General features: G+C 42.8%; 1 protein-coding gene across 4 annotated transcripts; it reads left to right on the top strand.

Moving 5' to 3' along the window:
- The first annotated feature begins 3,023 nt into the window (after window positions 1-3,023).
- On the top strand, window positions 3,024-15,426 carry RCN2 (reticulocalbin 2). Of its 4 annotated transcripts, none has more exons than XM_075279842.1 (8): window positions 3,024-3,094; window positions 8,574-8,725; window positions 9,694-9,799; window positions 10,966-11,162; window positions 11,262-11,375; window positions 13,041-13,137; window positions 13,296-13,438; window positions 14,554-15,426. In XM_075279842.1, the coding sequence occupies exons 2-8, from the start codon at window positions 8,576-8,578 to the stop codon at window positions 14,704-14,706; spliced, it is 960 nt and encodes a 319-aa protein (XP_075135943.1). In that variant the 5' UTR covers window positions 3,024-3,094; window positions 8,574-8,575; the 3' UTR covers window positions 14,707-15,426. The 4 variants fall into 4 exon arrangements, with proteins under 4 accessions (XP_075135943.1, XP_075135941.1, XP_075135939.1 ...); XM_075279840.1 differs by lacking the exon at window positions 3,024-3,094 and adding an exon at window positions 3,107-3,220 and having other exon boundaries at window positions 13,299-13,438; window positions 14,554-15,417; XM_075279838.1 differs by lacking the exon at window positions 3,024-3,094 and adding an exon at window positions 3,107-3,220 and having other exon boundaries at window positions 14,554-15,175.
- Window positions 15,427-19,008: the final 3,582 nt, after the last annotated feature.

The raw sequence follows: 19,008 nt of genomic DNA on the forward strand, positions 1-19,008 counted from the left end.
TGTATAATTATAGCTAGGGCTACACGCAAACTTTCTGCAATTACATCATTAATGTGACCCCCCTAGTCGCACTGTGACCCGTAGTGTTCTGCGACTGCACCTACAAGTTGTACACTAGACTGCAATGAGACTCCATTAACATTACTGAAGGAGCCACAGGGTGACCCAGTGATCTTTGGTCACATGACAGGAGTGTAGCTCTTGCCTAAAAGTTCAGCAACTCACTAATATGTTTCAAGTGCCAGAGCCCCAAACTCCTGGCCCACTCGGGTGCCCGATGCTAACTGCCTCACTGAAGGGGGCCCGATGGGTCCGTTTTGTTTTAAATACGCCATTACGAGCCCTAATTACTTATCGATCCCTATTCCTGCCCACGGCTGCGGCAAGAGTATTTGTCGGTTGAACCTTGCGGCATTCGTCTCGCCTGGATCACCTTTTCAGATCCCAGAGTATAAAAAAAGTTTGTGAATTGTGAACCCCCAAAATTTTGGGTCCTGCCAAACTTGAAATGTTTGCAATATTTGCAACGAACACCATAGGTGCTAGTATGGAACATTATGCTGTGTAAAGGGGTCATTGTAAGACTTTAGACTGTGTGGAGAGGCAGCTATGACACAATACACTGTGTGGAGGTCACTTTGGGACATTAGACTTGGTGGAGGGGCCAGGTAAGGGGGACAAAAGGTTGGTATATGGTTTAGTTTTTTGCTAGCTATGCCCAGATAAAAGTGTTTATTGCACGGTTAACAGTATTAGGGTATGTTCACATTGAGTTTTTTGCAGGTAGATTTTGATGTGGAATCCACCTCAAAATCTGCCTGCAAAAAAACGTCTCCTATTAATTTCAATGGGAGTCACTCGATTTTTTTTCCCACTAGTGATTTTTTTCAGCATGCCCTATCTTCCCGTGGATGAGTCAACAGCGGCGTCTGCGGCTTGAGACTCCCTCAGGAGCGGGATACCGATGCACTGCATCAGCATCCCGTGGTGGCTAGCTGCACGGAAAAGTCACACGGTGGAAACCTTTTCCACTGTGTGAACTTATCATTAGGCCCTGTTCACATGGTGGAATTTGGCACTTATTTTGCAGCAGATTTCGACCCCCAAATCAGTGGCAGATTCTTCTCTCTTTCTGCTGGTGCTTTCTATTGCAAACAACTTAAACTTTTCCTAGGGTATGTTTGTTTACCTGGCTGTAACAATGAGGTTGGCTGTGAGCAGGAGTGGGTATTGGTAAATAAGGCTGTGGGCCCGCGGCAAGAGTATTTGTTGGGTGAGCCCCAATAAGTACTGCTATTATTATTATTATTCACACCCCAAAGTTTAATGATTGGAGGCCTGGGGATGTAAGTGAACATAGAAAACCGTGTTACTTACCTCTCCTGGGCTCCAGAGTGACTCCATGCTGTCTTCAGGCCGCTGTAGTGATGTCATGTAAAGCAAGCTGTTGTTGTGACACATAATGACGCCAGTATGACCCACATCTGAAAACAGCAGAGTCAAGCCAGAGCAGTAAGTAACATTGTTTTTTACATTTGTCATAAATAGAGATGAGCGAACACTATTTGAAACAGCCGTTTTGAATAGCATGCTCCCATAGAAATGAATGGAAGCGGCAGGCACGCAGACTTTGCCGGCCGCTTAACCCCGCGCGTGCCGGCTACTTTCATTCATTTCTATGGGAGCGTGCTATTCGAAACGGCTGTTTCGAATAGTGTTTGTTCATCTCTAGTCATAAGGGCCGCTATAGTACATTATAATGTGAGGAGGGGTCACTATGGGATATTAGGTTATGAGGGCTCTTTGAGATATTATTGTGTGTAAATGGGGCTTTATATTGTGTGGGGCCCTGGAAAGGGGGCACTATGCTGTGTGTGTGTGTGTGTGTGGTAGGCGCTCAAGTCAAAAGGCTGATATGGAGCCGAGTCTAAACTCAGTAGGACATTTGTCCTGATCTGATATTCAGCCCGATTGAATGTATACAGAACTGGTTAAGGACCACACTCCCATTCACTTCAATGGGACCACCAAAGATTGCCAAGTCCATATTGTCAGCCATGTATATTATCTTTCCCCCTTCTTTCTGCAAATTGCTTTCAGTTGCTGAGTCCTGATGAATGCCATGAAAGTTTCTTGATGGGTGCCTTCAAATCCTGAGATGGAGAAACTCCTTTTCCTGCAGGGATTGCCCAGGGAGAGTTTCTACTCTACTCTCTACCCCTACTCCCAATACTATTGCGAACCTGGGGTTAGAACCAGGCCAAAAACTCAGTTTGTCCAGACCTTGTATCGCTCCGCCGCTGCCCCTACAGGCAGTTTCTTATCAATCCTGTCTCTAATGTGTTTGAGATATGGGAATGAGGGTACGCTCACATGTAGTCATTTTCTGTGGGATATGGGGACGGATTCTGCCCAAATCCGCAGCAGATTCCATTTTGAATCTTCCTCCCATTGTTTTTAGAGAGATCAAGCTGAAAAAAGGAGCATTCTGATTGCTCTTGCCGCAGATTTTGTAGCTGGAGACTCGCTGATGTACTGGCATCTCATCGCCGCAAAACTTGAAGAGGAATGTCACTTCCATTTTCCGCTGTGTGAACTTACCCTTAGAGTGCCTATAACAATCTGTGCGCAGCGCTGCAGCGTATGTTAGCACTACATGGCAGTGTCAGTCAGGAGCTATAAAGCAGACTATAATCACATACTGCCCCTCATGTTCTAGCCCTTGGGAATGACTAGCAGTTACCTCACTCATCTGGTTGCTAGGGGTAACTGCTCACTCGCCCTTTGCACCGCTTTTGACAAGTCCTCCCCTCCCCCCATGGGACCTACGTCACGTAAAGTAATTTCTATAGCAGGACTGTGAGAAAAAAACTAACTTTTCACGTGTTCATAACGAAACATGAGACGCGCTAAAACGTCAGGTCACCCACGACTGCTCCGCAGACTGAGCCGCACTACGTCATGATGACGCCAGGGGGCGTCCGCACTGCCCTGCCGCGCACGCTCGGGACTGCGAGGACTTCTGTGATCACCAGCAATCACGAAAGCCACGCCTACTGCGATTCTAGGCCGTCCAATCACGACTAGGTATGACGTAGTTGATGAGTGGGCGTGGTATATGACGTAAAGAATAATGGCGCTCGTGCACTAGAACTTGATGTGGGGGCTCTGGTGAGAGCGCTGAGTGGGAGGTGGCCGGACTTCTGAGGTATGGCTGACGGTAGGGACACCGAGCAGCGCCGTCACTCTAGCGGTTGCGGTGTATGTAGCCGTGGGCTGCAGCCTGTTGTCATTCACACGTTTATGCCTTTCAGACCAGTGGTTTATATCATGGGCTCCTTGCTGCTAGGAGAGATGCTGCAAAACTAGTTGCCCATGACAACCAATCAGATTCCTCCTTCCATTTTTCAGAGGTAGTTTGGAAAATGAAAGCAGTGACCTGATTGGTTGTTATGTTATCCTTTTCTTTTTGGTTGTGGTATGTCTTTTATGGCTTCTTATGGCCATAGACTAATGTGCAGCTTCTTATGATGCAGCAGAAGTTATGTTGGTACTTGTAGTCCCACAGCCTCAAGTTATTTGGTGGATGACATTTGGGTAAGTGCTACAATGGGGTGGTGAATAGAAAGCGCTCCCTTGTCTGGTGTAGATCCAGTAGGGGGCGCTGTAGGCACCACCCCTGTGTCCAGGTCAAACCAGGTGGGTTAATGTTGCATCTAGTAGTAACTTACAGTAATGGACAATACTAAGGTGAAGGGTGTGTTATGCCAAGTTCACACTAGCATCGCCTCTCTCTAACTTCCCTGAAGCCTAGGTAGCGCCACCTACTGGATCTATGCCACAGGAGAGAGATTTGGCCTCAGACCACTCCATTCTAGTATCAACCATGACAGCAGTAAGTGTAAGGGTTTATTCACATGGTGGAAGAGGAATTTTAGGCAGAATACTACCTCCAATTCCTCCATTTCCGCTGTGGTGAACCTATTCAGGACTGACTTGCTGAATCCGCCACAGAACCAACAACGCTTATTTATTTCAATGTCTTGCTCCGATCTCTGCCTCCCATTGAAAGCCATAAGAGGCAGGATCAAGGTCAAATTTGGCACAGATTTTGAGATGGAATCTGCCTCAAAAATCAACGCCAAATTCTGCGATGTGAACAGGCTTTTAGACTGTACACCAAAACATAAGTGAATGCCAAGCTGCTTCTGAAACTCCCGTATGTCTGCAAGGTGCAGTAAGGCATTTGTTGAGCCACCTCTTTAATAAAATGCTTTCTCACTGCATTTGGGGTAATGAGTTGCTACTCATTTTTGGAGATTGGTAGGGATCCTGATTTTGACTTTAGCAGGCGTAATGCTGGCTAGCTGTCAGCTGAGCGTTATCTATTCCAGCCCCCCTGATGGACCAGAGCAACGGACAGGCCAGTGCCAGTGTGAACCTAACATAAGTCATAAATATGAGCTGTATGACCCCTTTGAGTACACCCTTAATTTCTAGGAGTAAATAAGGTGGTAAGTTAGACAGGTGCTGATAATCAAATGCCCTTGATTTGACTATCAGTAGAGATGAGCAAACACTGTTCGGATCAGCCGATCCGAACAGCACGCACCCATAGAAATTAATGGAAGCACCTGTGACGCCGGCAAAGTCAGCGTCACAGGTGCTTCCATTCATTTCTATGGGTGCGTGCTGTTCGGATCAGCTGATCCAAACAGTGTTCGCTCATCTCTATCAGTAAGTATGATCAGCTCTAAGCAAAAGCTGAAACTTTGGCAGTTTGCTGGTCTGGAGCATTTAATACCAATGAGAAAAGACCTCAGCAGCATTTTCTCATTTTTGCAGAGTCTGCATTGGAGATTTCGCTGCAATATCTGCCTGAAATTGGCCAACAAAAAGGCCTGTGTGGAGAACTTTCTTCCAGCAGTTTCTTTACAAACAAACCCCATTATAGAGAATGAAGTCTCCGGGGCTCCCTGTGTAACTGCTATTACAGTGGTTTACCTGTCTGTTGTTCTGGTCCTCTGATAGACCAGAGCAATAATTAGGCTAAGGCTAGTACAAACCTAGTATCTGACAAGCAGTTGCCACCATTCAATCTGGAAAGGGTTAACAGGCCATATGAAGTCCATCGTTCTTCAGTGATAAAGATTATGCACAAGTGGAAAACATTTAAGACAATTGACAATCTTCCCAGGAGTAAGCATGCCAACAAATTCAGCCCATGGTCAGACTGTGCAATGCTCAGAGAAATTGCAAAATTCCCAAAGCTACATCTAAGACTCTACAGGCCTCTGTTAACATGTTAAATGTTCAAGTCCATGACTACAATTAGACCGAACAAGTTTGGCCTGTTTGGAAGGGTTCACAAGAGAAAGACTCTACATAAGAAGAACTTAAGCTTGTTGCAGCTGAAAAAAAATCATAAGACTTTAGGGAACAATGGCCTTTAGACAGGTGAGACTGCAGGGGCGATGATGGCAATAAAGCAGCAAACAAACCAAGTGCAAGAGATCAGCACAAACGATGGCAATGCTTAGAGCTGATCTCTATAAAGGGGAAGTTAGATTATATATATATATATATATATATATATATATATATATATATTTTGAACATATGATATGGGTGTGTATATGTAATACACCCTGTTTTTCTCATGACTGTCCATCTGGTTTTCCTGTGCATGATCTCTGCACCCTTCTCTTGTGAAATGTTTTTCGCCCTCCTCTCACTTTCCTTTTTACTATTTTCTTGTTTTATATGGAATAAGGACATTTCTTAGAAAGCAGCCTCATTTCCTGTAGGTGACCTCAGCTGTTTGTGAAGAACAGGAGGAATGGCAATTTTAACTCTTTAAGGACACTGCCCACTTTGTCCTTTTGAGAAGCAGAAATTAATTTTCCATTATTTCAATTCTGCATTTTGAAAGGCTAGAAATGTAACCTTCAGTACTCCAGCTGTTGTATAACTACAACTCCCAGCATGCCTACTTGCTCTGCTGTTCTTAGAATTCTCATGGAAGTGAATGGGGCATGTTGGGAATTGTAGTTTCACAGCAGCTGGAGAGCCGAAGGTTGTTGACCCCTGGACTAGAGCAGAGAGAAACTCGTCTTTTTGTCAGACTTCTTAAGCTAGGGCATCGATGGCAGATTGGTGAGGGTCTGACTCCTTGAAGTTGTGCCGATCAGCTGTTTGCATTGGGCATAGTGTACTGAAACTAGTCCCGCGCTATACTTTGTAGCGACTGTGGAAGTTCTTACAAACTCTGTACTCTTGACCTGGCTTCTGATCTGTGGGGGAGCCAGCAGGAAATGAACTGGTTCTGCATAACTATATCGCAGGATCTGTGCAGCCAGTGGTCATTAAACCTGACGATGGATAAAGTCATCAGATCCATCATTTCCAGAGGTTAATATGGTTTAGTTATTACTCATTGTTCCTGAGGTTACTAATTTACAGGTCTTGTCACTGCAGTTTCCTTCTCTAGCTTCTATTATTGGGATGTTCTCTGTTTTGTGGCTTTTATAGTGCAACACATTCCTGTTTAACTGTAAGGGGCTATGAAGATGCAGTAAAAGTTCTACCACTTAGTTTAATATTAGTTTTAATTTAGTTTTAGTTCCTTACAAATTTATTTATATTTTTTTTTACTTGCACGGACACGAAGTCCTGCATGTCCGACTTTGTGTTCGTACGAAAACCCAGTGTCATGGCGGAGAGGCTGCATATGAACACCGACGGTTTGCTCTAAAAACCCATTGAAATTAATTGGTTTTGAAACTGATCGCCAGCAAGCTGTCTCTATGCAGTTTTTCAGGGAATTTAGGCGGAGACTCAAAGGGCGGACAGTGGCGCTAGTGTGAACACCGCATTAGATTTGGAAACTAAATGTTGCCTGTTATATTTTGTGTGTGTATATGTGTGTGTATATATATATATATATATATATATATATATATATATATATATATATATATATATATATACACACACTTCTCCCATTCTTATCAGCCATGTTAGCAGTACTTAGTACCTGTAAGGGCTCGTTCACATCTGCGCCTGGTCTCCGTTCTGCAGGTTTCAGTTTCCTGCACAAAACTGGGCAGAAGATGGAAACCTGCAGGCATATTTTTTTAAACCCATTCATTTGAATGGGTTTGAAAAGTGTCCGACGGTGAGCATTTTAGGCTCTCCGTGGCGAAACTTTATTTTTTTTTTTTTTTAACACTGACTCCTTATATGTGTCTGAGGCCCCATGTAGTGAGGAGCTGCAGCCAAAAAGAGCTCACTGTTTTTCCCGCAGCGACAATTAAAAATTCAATTTGTCCTGCAAACAAGTTCTCGTACAGCTTGGTCTAAGCTTTCAAGATCCTGGAATGGAAAAAGAAAATAGCTTTGTCTTAAAGGCCACAATAGGCAGTGGCCTTTAAAGAGTTAAGATCGCCGTTTCTCCTCTTACGACAAGCAGAGATCTTGGAAAAAGTGACAATTTTGGTGAACGTATTTGTTTAAAAAAAACCCCAAACTTTGCATCCAGTTTTCTTATTTCTCCATTACATCAAATTGTTAAATGGTCCTAAATGTTAAAAAAAAATAAAAATCCTTGTCATTTAAGCAATGTTTTTATTTTTTTTCTGCAATATCAGACTCTTGCCTTTACAGCTCCACAGCAGATCTATATGTATATTAACAAAAGAATGAGCAAATAGAAAGGAGTGCATGCTGTCCCATGGTAACTTTGTACAAACGGACCTCTATGGAGAGGGGAGGAGGAGGAGGAGGGGCCGCTGTCGGCTGGATAATTGATTTATTGGCTTATTTTGTGTGGTTATAAAGTCTTATCTGGGAGACAGTAGCACAGCAATAGTAGATGTCGCAGGACCGGGCTCTGGATCCTGTGGGAGCCACAAGGGTCTCTCGACCATGTAAAATATACTCCTGGTCTAAATAATAGTCTTATTACAGACTTTGCATTGGGGCCCAGCAACATCAAGTTACACCTCTAAGGGGTGATGGAGGAGTCGAAGAAACAATTTGTCTTTTCCAGCGGCCTCCTGTCCCCCCTCCGCTCTTCATTGACTGATATGTAGAAAGATATAGTAGCTCAGCCTGAAAGGTTTAATAAGAGATATTACAAGGTTTCTTCTACTCATCTGTACTATTCACGTATACAAAGTTGTTTATAAGTGAAGGTACACTTTCCTTTCACAGACTGTGATAAATCATTGATATCTGCAGATTGATCTCCCCCAGCCCGCCTTAGACCTAGTGAGGTGACTGCGACATCCAGAAAATGGATAGAGAGATGGCCGCACATGTGTAACTCTCCATTCTCTTTTATGAGAGCAACAGAAACGGCCGCCTACACTTGCTCCATAGAAGTGAATAAAGAGCCGTGCGCATGTGCGGCCCACCCGCCATCTATTCTCCTCTCGGATACAATGGCAATCCCCATCTCAGCTGTCAGGACTGGAGTTCTAGGGATCTGTTGTCTGCAAACTGCAGAATAGCTGTGAGAAATGTCCCTGACCATTATAGTAATGTCGCTGTTGTTTCCTTGACTTGACCAGGAATGAAGATGAAGGGATTGGTGGTGTTCCTGTCCATGTTCCTAACCCTCAGTGCGTCCCACCTGCACAAATCCTTCAATCATCATGATGAACACTACGAGGATGATGAACACAATGCTGACTATGACAAGAAGATGTTCCTAGGAGGAGAGGTATTACTAAGAACAGAACCGCCGTCACCCTGTATCTAAATATCCTAGTGCAGACACGGTGGCTTTATGGCACCTTCCTGGGCAAACGGCACATACAGTGGTTATCCTGCTTGTCCCCCAGTAACTATATTCCTGAATGAGTCCCATTGCAAGATATTGATAGGGTAAGGACGTTGCTTCATACCATTTATTTGGGACAGTGGTTGAGAATCTCATCTTTAATGTGACACCAAGATTACTCTTCTACCTGTTTTTGGTTTTTCCTAGAGATATTGCCAGTTCTTCTACTGGGTATATCTTTGGAAATACCACAGGTAGATCAGTGATCTTGGTGTCATATGGAAGATGCGAGTTTTTAGTTTTAGAATTTTAGCACAGGACTTCACATAAAGGAGACATAATGACGTATACGAATGAAGTATTTTACATTTATTAACATCTCATGTGCTGCTGTTTGATGGTGATTTCATCTTGTAGATCAGTGTTTTTCAATTGGAGTGCCATGGAAATCTGGTAGGAGTGCCGTGTTTTGTTAGTGGTAAGATGGTGGCAATGGAAAAAAGAAAAATATGGCCGGCTCCCTTTATAGCAGTTTAAGGGTTTTTGTCGTTACTTATCCACAGGATAGAAAATCTCTGAGGGTCTGACTGTTCTCATCACTGGGGGTCCTGGCAAAGTATATTACATAGTGACAGACTCCATGAACTTAGCTTTGGGTCCTGAACTGGATCTTTTTCACAGAAAGAATAGTGCTGCATGCTATACTATTCTCCCCATAAGTCTCAAGTTACAGCCAGTTGAAGCTTCAGTATGAACAAAGCCTGAATTTAACATCTCTGACTGACCACTTCTTCAGGCGTATTTGTTTGACCATACTCTTCACTATGGGGTACTCTGCTTGGGAAGAAAAACAAAGAAATTCTACTCTAAAGCAATCTTGTAATTTTTTTTTTTTTTTCCCCTGTAAGGAAGAAGTGGACGAATTTGCAGAGCTGAGTCCAGAAGAACAGCAGAAAAGACTGAAATCTATTATTAGGAAAATTGATGTGGATAATGATGGCTACCTCACCGTAGGTAGGAGAGATCTCTGCATGCGTGGCTGTAAGGTCAATGCCACAGTTTCTGCACAGTGGATGGGATTCTTGCAACTCCAAAAGATACAGCCCCTGGAAGGTTATATGTAATTTAGCTCATAGACTCTCTTCACACGACCAAGTATATTGGCCAAGTAACACTCGAGATCTGTGGAAAAATAGAACATTGAACACTTTATTTTTTTGGACCATTGGGACCATTCTCAGGGACCTTATTCACACATTGAAGTGAATGGGTCCCTGAAAAAAGGGTGCATGCGGATGGTCGAGTGAAATGGCATAATTCTCCAAATGGGCAGTAACCTTTCATTCTCTTATAGGAAACAAAAGGGGTACAATCAACTCAGACAGTTAAAGCTAATTCATGTATTGCCTTCCAGGGAATGGACTAAAAATGCCAAATTGTTCAGGGTCACAGCAGAACGAAGCAATATAGAATTGGTGTTGCACAGAAAGGGATTGTAAAGTGCGAAACAGAATAAAAAAATAAATATATTTTGTATGCAATAGTAGTAAAAACAAAAAAACCCACATTAGAATAAAGGTAAAATGCTATTTATATGGTAAGTGATGCATATATAAATAGGAAACACAACAAAGAAATTGCTCAGCCCCTAGTACACTATACTGTCATTCCAGAAACTCTTTCAAATAAATGTCATCATTAGAGATGAGCGAGTACTATTCGAAACTCCTGTTTTGAATAGCACGCACCCATAGGAGTGAATGGACTCAGCCGGGGGGATAAGCGGGCACGCAGGGAGATAAGCGGCCGGCCACGGCAAAGTCTGCTTCCATTCATTCCTATGGGTGCGTGCTATTCAAAACGGCCATTTGGTCTGTTCCAAACATTGCCACTAGAGTGTGATATAATTCAGTGAGCAGAACCTGTCACTGCAGGAAAGGATCACTAGAGATGTATTTAATACACCTTCTATAGCAAAGCATATGCTAGCAGCACCCCCTAGTGGCAGCAGCTCAAATGATCTCTCTTCTTGGGGGGGATAAGTGGCCAATCTGAAGGAGTAGGCAAATGTGATTCACTCATATTAGTATGTGTACCTTCAGACTATTTTTAACTGTCTTCCAACTTTCTCTTGCATACCTTAATGCTTACTACTTTAACTGCTTCTCTTGTTCCTTAAGACGAGCTGAGCTCATGGATTCAGAAGTCCTTTAAGCATTACATTTTAGAAGACACTAAAGAGCAGTTTGTAGAAGTGGACTTGGACAGGGACGGCACCATAACCTGGGAGGAATACAATATACACATGTACGATCGTCTCATTGACTATTCTGAAGATACTATTCTTGAAGATGATGAAGAAGAATCTTTCCGCCTGGTAAGAAAATGGGCCTAGGTCATAGTTCTTCTTTTTAGTGCTGTGGGCTTGTAGTAGTCATTGGACGCCATGTTAACAGTGGTTGTTCTCTTTACAAAGATCCACTTGAAGGACAAGAAGCGATTCGAGCGCGCAGATCAGGATAACCAATCTGGACTGAATTTACATGAATTTACTGATTTTGAGCACCCTGAAGAAACTGATTATATGCTGGTAAGATGTAAATCTGGAATCTGTTGTAGCGATGGCTCTAGGATATTCTACAGTAGTGCAGACTGTTACTAGATCAGGCAGTACATAATACATTTCTGCTGAAAGGAGACTGTCCCTGTGTATAGATATTAGTGTTACAGCTTCTCTCTGTGTTCAGTTGTGGTGGTCACACATGCTCAGTAACTCACTGCCTGACTTTGCTTTCATACAAGTAACAGTGTCATTTCTACTGTTGCTGAAAGCGACCAATAAGAATCCGGACGTTTTGTTTGATTATTTCCAGAGTATCTTGTTCATAAATGGATTGTGATAGTATTGATCAATGATGTCCTAAGTTAAAACAACAAATCCCCAATCATTCTGCCATGATCTGTGGCCTAGTCTAGGCCTGAAAAAAATTCTGCATGGAAGATCAGCTTTTAAGCCAGATCTTTGTCTTTGCTTTGTCTTTAGGCTGGCACCCCACGTAGTGTAAACGGTGTAATTTTACCGTGACTGAAATGCTGGGGAAAAAACTGCGGTGCTCTGTGTTAACCGCAAAGTGGATGGGATTCTGGCTAAACTCATCCTCACACTGCATAAAATAACCCGCAGGGTAAATGATGTGGTTTTGTAAGTCTGACAAGTCAGTTATACCTACAGAATTGTGGGCGGTTTCCATATAGTTGTAATGGAAGCAGAAAGTCCTCAGGAAACCTATGCAGACTCTGTGAAAAGCACTGTGGAAAAAAATGCAATGCGTTTCTGCCTCGGTCTTTCCTGCAATGCTTTTTGCTAGCGGCCTGCTACGTGGATCCTTAGTCTTAAATTATTTTTTTTTGTAATATCAATAGACATTTAAGGACCTTTCACCACCTCCACTAAATTCAGCTCTTAGCATCTGGTAATGGCTCCTCTTCACTGGTTCCAGAGCAGTTGGAATTTTTTTTCTCTAGCTCCTGCTATTCCTGAGTAGTCAGTGCTGTTAGTTTGGTGCCTTATTTGCTATTTGTTAGGTGGGCAGTGTGAGATAGGAGCAGGAAAGGGTGCGTGATTCAGGATGCCTATCAGAGACCGTGTCATAGCTTAGAATCTCGCCCCTTATCTGCTCTTGCTCGTGACCACTTGATAGTACAAAGCCTATATAGCATATCGGGCACCAAAATGAACAGCACAGGGAAAAATTGTCAGAATCTGTGGAGCTGTGCCTATTACATGATGCAAATTGCTAGACTTGGAAGAGGCGGTGAAAGGTCCTCTCTGTGACTGATGGACAACACCCACCCCCCTACATTTAGTGTCCTTGTGCGTTTAATCTCAGGTAGTCTAGGTGTCAGTACAAGTGAAAACTGCTTTTTTTTTTTTTTTTTTTTTTTTTCATAACAAAATAAGGCTGTATTCAGACTACGGTGGAGATCTACATTGGCAGGATCGTTCAATATATGAAAGGCTGAAATGTACAGCAATCAAATAAAATATACTGTGCTGTGTACATTTTTACTGTAGGCCTTATGCTGTTTCATTGCACAAAATCCTCTTAGCATACACTGGTAGAATGAGGGCCTATGATTGCTATGGACCTATGAGGACCTATAGCAGGAACTTCCTGGTGCCTAAGTTTTTATTTTTAGAGCTTTGTATTCCTCTAACATTCCTAATAATATCCAACCATGCTGTTTCTCTTAGGAATTTGTCATTGAAGGAGCTTTGGAAGAACACGACAAGGATGGGGATGGATTTGTTAGTTTAGATGAATATCTCGGTGAATATTCCCAGGATCCAGGTATACTTTGTTCATCATGTTTTGCCACATTCTGGAAAAGTAGATATTTGTATAGATGTTGAGGTACTACGTGTCCTACTATGCCGTACCAAGATAAGCAGCCATACTGTGTAATGTGTGGTGCTGAACAGTAAGTAATTGCTTTACCTTTTCTTAAGAAGCTACCGAGGATCCACAGTGGCTTATCATTGAGAGAGACCGGTTTGAAAATGACTACGACAAGGACGGCGATGGAAAGCTCAACCCTACAGAACTGCTTTCCTGGATTGTCCCAAACAATGTTGGGGTGTCACAGGAAGAGGTAAGATAGCTGCTAAAAAAAGTCCTATAATTTTAGAAGAGATGACTGCTTTGTACCCAGTTAGTCCTTACCACAGTATAACTAGCCATATACATAGCATAGATGTAAAGTACCTGTGGGGATTCCCAAAATCAACAGTATAGATGCCTTTGATTTGGGACTCCTTAAAGGGGCCATCGGCGAGTAATAGTTTACCAGCTTTATTAATATGCAGTCAGATTCCTGTATATTAAATGTGTAGAGGGCAGCTAGTGAGGCTGGGGCGGTCGCTCTTCTGGCTCTGATGTGACAGACTCCCCTCTACTCTGCTGCCGGGCTGCTTAGTAGGGTGGTGTTAGTTATGTGATGACATTCAGAGCATCAGCAGTGGAGGGAAAGGAAAGGGGTTTGACCTCTCCAGCTGTAGTCCACACGGGTAATAAAGTGGGGGCTCCAGGGTGTGGATATGATAGGATATTTCTTGTTGAACTTTTAAGGGGGTTTCCAAGATGTGTATATTAATAACCTATCCTTAGGTCTTCAATATGTAATCGGTTGGGGTCCAGCACCAGGATACTCACAGATCAGCTGGCTAAAAAGGCTACAGCTTTGGGTTGAGTGCTGTACCCTCTACTGAATACAGTGCATTCAATAGGGGCTGTACTTTGTATTGCAGCTCATTATTCACTTGAATGGGACTGAGCTGCTGCACTATCTGTTGATTATGTAATTAACATAGGGAAGAGGCCGCATTGCTCTTGATCACTGAGCCCGATCACATACTGATGACCTATTCTAAGGATAGATCTATCTAAAAGTCCTGTTCAACCCTTTCCCCACCTTGACCAAATAGTATGTTGGGTTCTGATGTACTGCTACTTCAAAGTGATCACATAGGCACTGCTACTGTGCCCATGCCATCACTGGAGGGGGCATATCGGTAATACCCACCTGTCTGAATACCCCCCTCCCATCGTTAACCCTCTCGGTGCTGCTTTGAAGCCTGGTTACAGCAGCTCTATACTAGGGGGAGCCATGAATGCTAGTCCCATTATCTTGATAAATGACACCATGCTTGCTACCAAGAATGTTCTCTTGTTTAAAAGTTAACAGCTTTTTTTTGCCTCTTCTCACAGGCAAACCACCTGATTGAGTCTATTGACTACGATGGTGATGGGAAACTTTCTGAAGCTGAAATTCTGCAGAACAGAGACATATTTTTAACCAGCGAAGCCACGGACTATGGGCGACAGCTCCAAGACGAGCATTTTTACCACGATGAACTCTAGTTTACCTGAACACATTCTGTTATTTATAGAAGTTCCTGATGGTTTTATTTGTGGTCTCTAGAGGCACTTAATCTGCTTTAACCCACATTTTGTAGATTTCCATTCCAAAGAGTCTATAAAGCCTGGAACACGTGTTAGAGAGAGACTTTCATTCCAGTGTAAAGTAAGGACCAGCTTCTCATTTCTGTTGGAGACTTCTTCAGATGCGTGCTACCAGCTTAGGGAATGACAGCTGCCAGCCAGTAACCTTCTCTTATAGCCATTTGTCACGCTTTAACTAATCGTTGACACCCTGGGGGAAAGTGGGGTAGATTTATTAATATTGTTCAAAATTTAGGCTGCATAAAGCTAGGGGAGACTAGCATAAATTGCACCAAATTTTTCACATTGATGCACACTATGTTGTTTGGCACACTTTACTTGCAAAGGTAGACCTTTTTTCGTTCTCTTGTAATTTCACAAAAAAAAAAAAAAATTCTGCTGGACAACCCCATCAGTTCTTCCTTTAATTCTGTACTTTTGGAGAAGAATTTACTTGTACTTTTAGTTCCTGCCACTAGGGGGAGTGATGAGTCTTCAATATTCCATAGTGAAGACTGCTTTGCTCCTCTGTCAAATCTAGTAGTTGTGCTTTAAGAGGAGCGGGCTACAGAAACTTTATAGAAGCATAACCAATCGCTGCCCATCACTTCCGTCTATCGCCATGTAATATACTACACTGTGCAGCAATGGAGGTGGCTCATTGATGTGGGATAGGACTTTTTCATGGCTAAAGGTAGTGGACCAAATAGATGTTTTTGGTTTAAGTGAATTTTTCCTTATTTCATATTAAAAATAACAAGACTGTGGTAAGGGTGCTGCTGACAGATAACATCGAGGAGTACTAGACCATAGACTGACTTCTTGGATGCGATTTTTTTTTTTTTTTTTTTTTTTTTTTTTTTTTTTCCCCTTTGAGTGGATCAGTCGTCATGAAATAACTTTTCACCCTTTAAGTACTTAAATTTTTCCCTCAAATGGCACTTACTGCAGATTTTTCTTGTTCTAATAAAAAAAAAAACAATCTGTCACCATGACACCTTTTGACTTGTGAATGGCACTTTTTTTTTTTTTTTTTATTAATTTAAATGATGCAAAAAAATGGCAGACATATTTACAATTGAGTCTGTGACAGCTAGAAGGCAACTGGGATCTGACATGCCAGCCATGTTAGCTATAACTTATCTGTTTTATCCGCTTCTATGGAGTGGGAACTTACCATTCATAATGTCGTTTGTAATGCCCATAAAATGCTTACTATTACATACATACTTTATTTAGAAGGAAATCTAGCCCTGCCATTATCTCTTCCTTCATATCACTTCCAGAGCTTGGTTTGCACACCGTGCTGTTTACCAATCACACACATTCTCCCACATTTACTAAGGCTGCAGCACCACAAGGCCTAGTTCACACGGGCTAGTGACCACGTATTTTGGTCCAGATTTTGACATGGGAAGCAGTGTCAGAATCGGGACCAAAATGTGGCTTCCCACTCCGGTGTAGGCCCAAATGAATGGGCCTAGTCTGGAGGGATTGTCTTGATGTGGATGCGCCGCAGCGTTCGCCTCAAAATAGGGCAGCTCGTGTAATTTTTTTTTTTTTTTTTTTTTTTTTCCCCTGCAAGTAGGAACAAACTGCTAGTGGAAAAGAGCGCTAGTGGTCTACATAGACCTCTACCTCCTCATAATAGATTTTGACGCGGAATCAGCCTTAGGCTCTTGCCCTGTGTGAATGAGCCTCAAGAGTGCCCTCTGTGCCATGTAGCCTCTGTGCCACACTTACCACTTTGTCCAAGTGGGTGATTTCCAGGGAATGAATTAAGACTACTGTAATAATGGCCAGTCTTAATAAACTTAAACACCAGTAGTTTGTAACCTCATATACTAACTTCTTTATTAACAGTAGACCCTGCTGACATATCAAGAGTCGTCCAACCCTAAGGATGGGGGTGGGGAGTGCTCATACCTCTGGGCTGGGGTTTAGAAACCAACATGTGGCGTTAGGTAGGTATAAAAGAACATTCACTTACTCTATGTATGGGTCTGATTGTGTAAAAGACTGGTAAATGTCTTATTTTGGTGAGAGCAGAGATTGTCCTTGGGTATGGGGGGGGGGGTGTGTTTTTTTTTTTTTTTTTGCATCCTTGACACAAAAAAGGGAAAACCTTGAAATGCTTGGCATGAAACTGAATATGGCATTTCATGAAGCTCCCAAAGTGAGTCCTACAAAGAGAAGATCAACGTCAATGGATAGTCCAGCTGGCTTCTCCCACCAATTGAACAAAACAAAAAAACTGCTTTAGACCACAATTCTGGAGTAAATCAAGGAATCCCACACAAACTTGGGGAGAGCGTAAAAGCTCCTTGCAGATGGTCTTAGCTGGATTCAAACCCAAGACTCAAGTGTTAACTATTAAGCCACCTTGCTGCCCATACTAACCCAACTACCCCCCCCCCCCCCAAAAAAAAAAAAAAGCCACTGTTTCTGCGCCAACCTTGCCACTTTTGAATGAAAGTGAGCAGTACAAGAACCAAGATGGACCAAAGCAAGGATGTCTTGGCTTGTCAAATTTACTATTACTCAACTATGAAAATATAGATACTGTACAAACCTGTATGAGAGAAAAATAAAGTTTTATTGTCTACTTCAAGTGCCTACGTCATTTCAGTCGGGTGTAACTCCCAACAAACCCACCTGGAAAACCTGCATGGTAATTGTTTTGTCCACAGAGCTAGCAATTTGTGTTTCAGTCTTGTGGTATGGTCACAAGACATTGACGATAAAGTTAAGGCTACACCATGATTCTGGCTGCGTTCCTGCTGTGTGATCAAAGCTCATCGGATCATCCTGTAACTCATTCACTAATGTTAGTGGATGCAGCTTCACTGTGACCCTTAGGCTGAGTTCACACTGGGTTTTTTTTTTTTGGTCAGGAATCCGCCTCAAAATCAGTCTCCCAATAGAGTTCTATTGGGAGCCTTTTTTGGAGGCTGATTTTGAGGTAGATTCCTGACAAAAAAATTACCACCCAAGGATGACGCTGAGCATTAAGGCCCTCCTTCCTGACAGTGGAGAGATATCTGTGCTGAAACTAACGGCACTGACGTCTCTTGCATCTGATACTGCGGGTGCCAGAGTATGTGAAAGGACCTCTATAAGCAAATTGTGCAGTGCTGTGGAATATATTGACACCATATAAATAAAATGGAGTATTATTATTAGAAGCAATGTTTCACCGGGAGCTGTGGTCTGAGCACACTAGCAGTTGTATGCAATGCCATTCACTATTAAGTATTCGCAGAGTGACCAAGTAGTTTTTGGTCATGCGACAAAAGTCAGGATCAAAGTCACTAAGTAGTGCTAGCCTAAGTTGCTGTGAGGTGGATCCCCAGCAACACAAAGGAGCAACCAGCAATAAATGTTTTAGTTGCGTGATATTATGCCTAAGTTCCTGGGCCCCAATGCAAAATCTGTAATGGGGCCAGAGTCATCTGCTGTGAGAGCAGTATCTACCGGTTGTAGATAGCCATTATTTGTACGATGAATTCACCTGGTGGTCTTGAACACGTCTGAAGCACAATGGCTATTATTAAATTAGAAACGCCGAAGAGAACAGGGAACTGTGCTGGAGTCCAAAGGAGGTGAGTAATACATGAGGGGTCACTATGGGACATTACACTGTATGGAGTGGCTGATATATTACACTGTATGAAGGGGCCAATATGGAATATTATTCTTAAAGGGGTTTTCCAGGAATTGGATCAAATATGAGGGGGCTGAGGCATGAGAACAAAAAAAAAAAAACAAAAACTACCACCTGTCATTGGTGCTCTGCTATATGCCACCGCAGCCCATTCAGTTGGCGTACCTCACCTCATACCCCAGAATCTCTGCACCTCATGTGACCGCTGAGACCAATCAGCAGCTTCAGTGGTTGTTGGAAAGGGTCCGGTAATGTCACGTGGGGAAACAGGGTTTCTGGCTTTGGCGGCAGACACTGGCATGCTAGGAACAGGTATTTTTTTATTTTTAATTATATATTACACATGTGCCCAGGGCCCATTGATTCCTTTCAATCACTAGGCACGGTTGCATCTCATTCAGATGGCATTAGTGATGAGTGGTGCGCAAATGCCATGGTAGCCAAACCTAATGTTCTAACTGTGAGGGGCCATTTCAATATCCACTTCAGGCAGCAGAAAAGTCAAAATTGGCCCTGAATGGAGCCCCACTTATCATGTGCTATCTATGGTCCAGTAC

Source organism: Leptodactylus fuscus, chromosome 6 (assembly GCF_031893055.1).
Source record: "Leptodactylus fuscus isolate aLepFus1 chromosome 6, aLepFus1.hap2, whole genome shotgun sequence".
Classification (NCBI taxonomy): Eukaryota; Metazoa; Chordata; class Amphibia; order Anura; family Leptodactylidae; genus Leptodactylus; species Leptodactylus fuscus.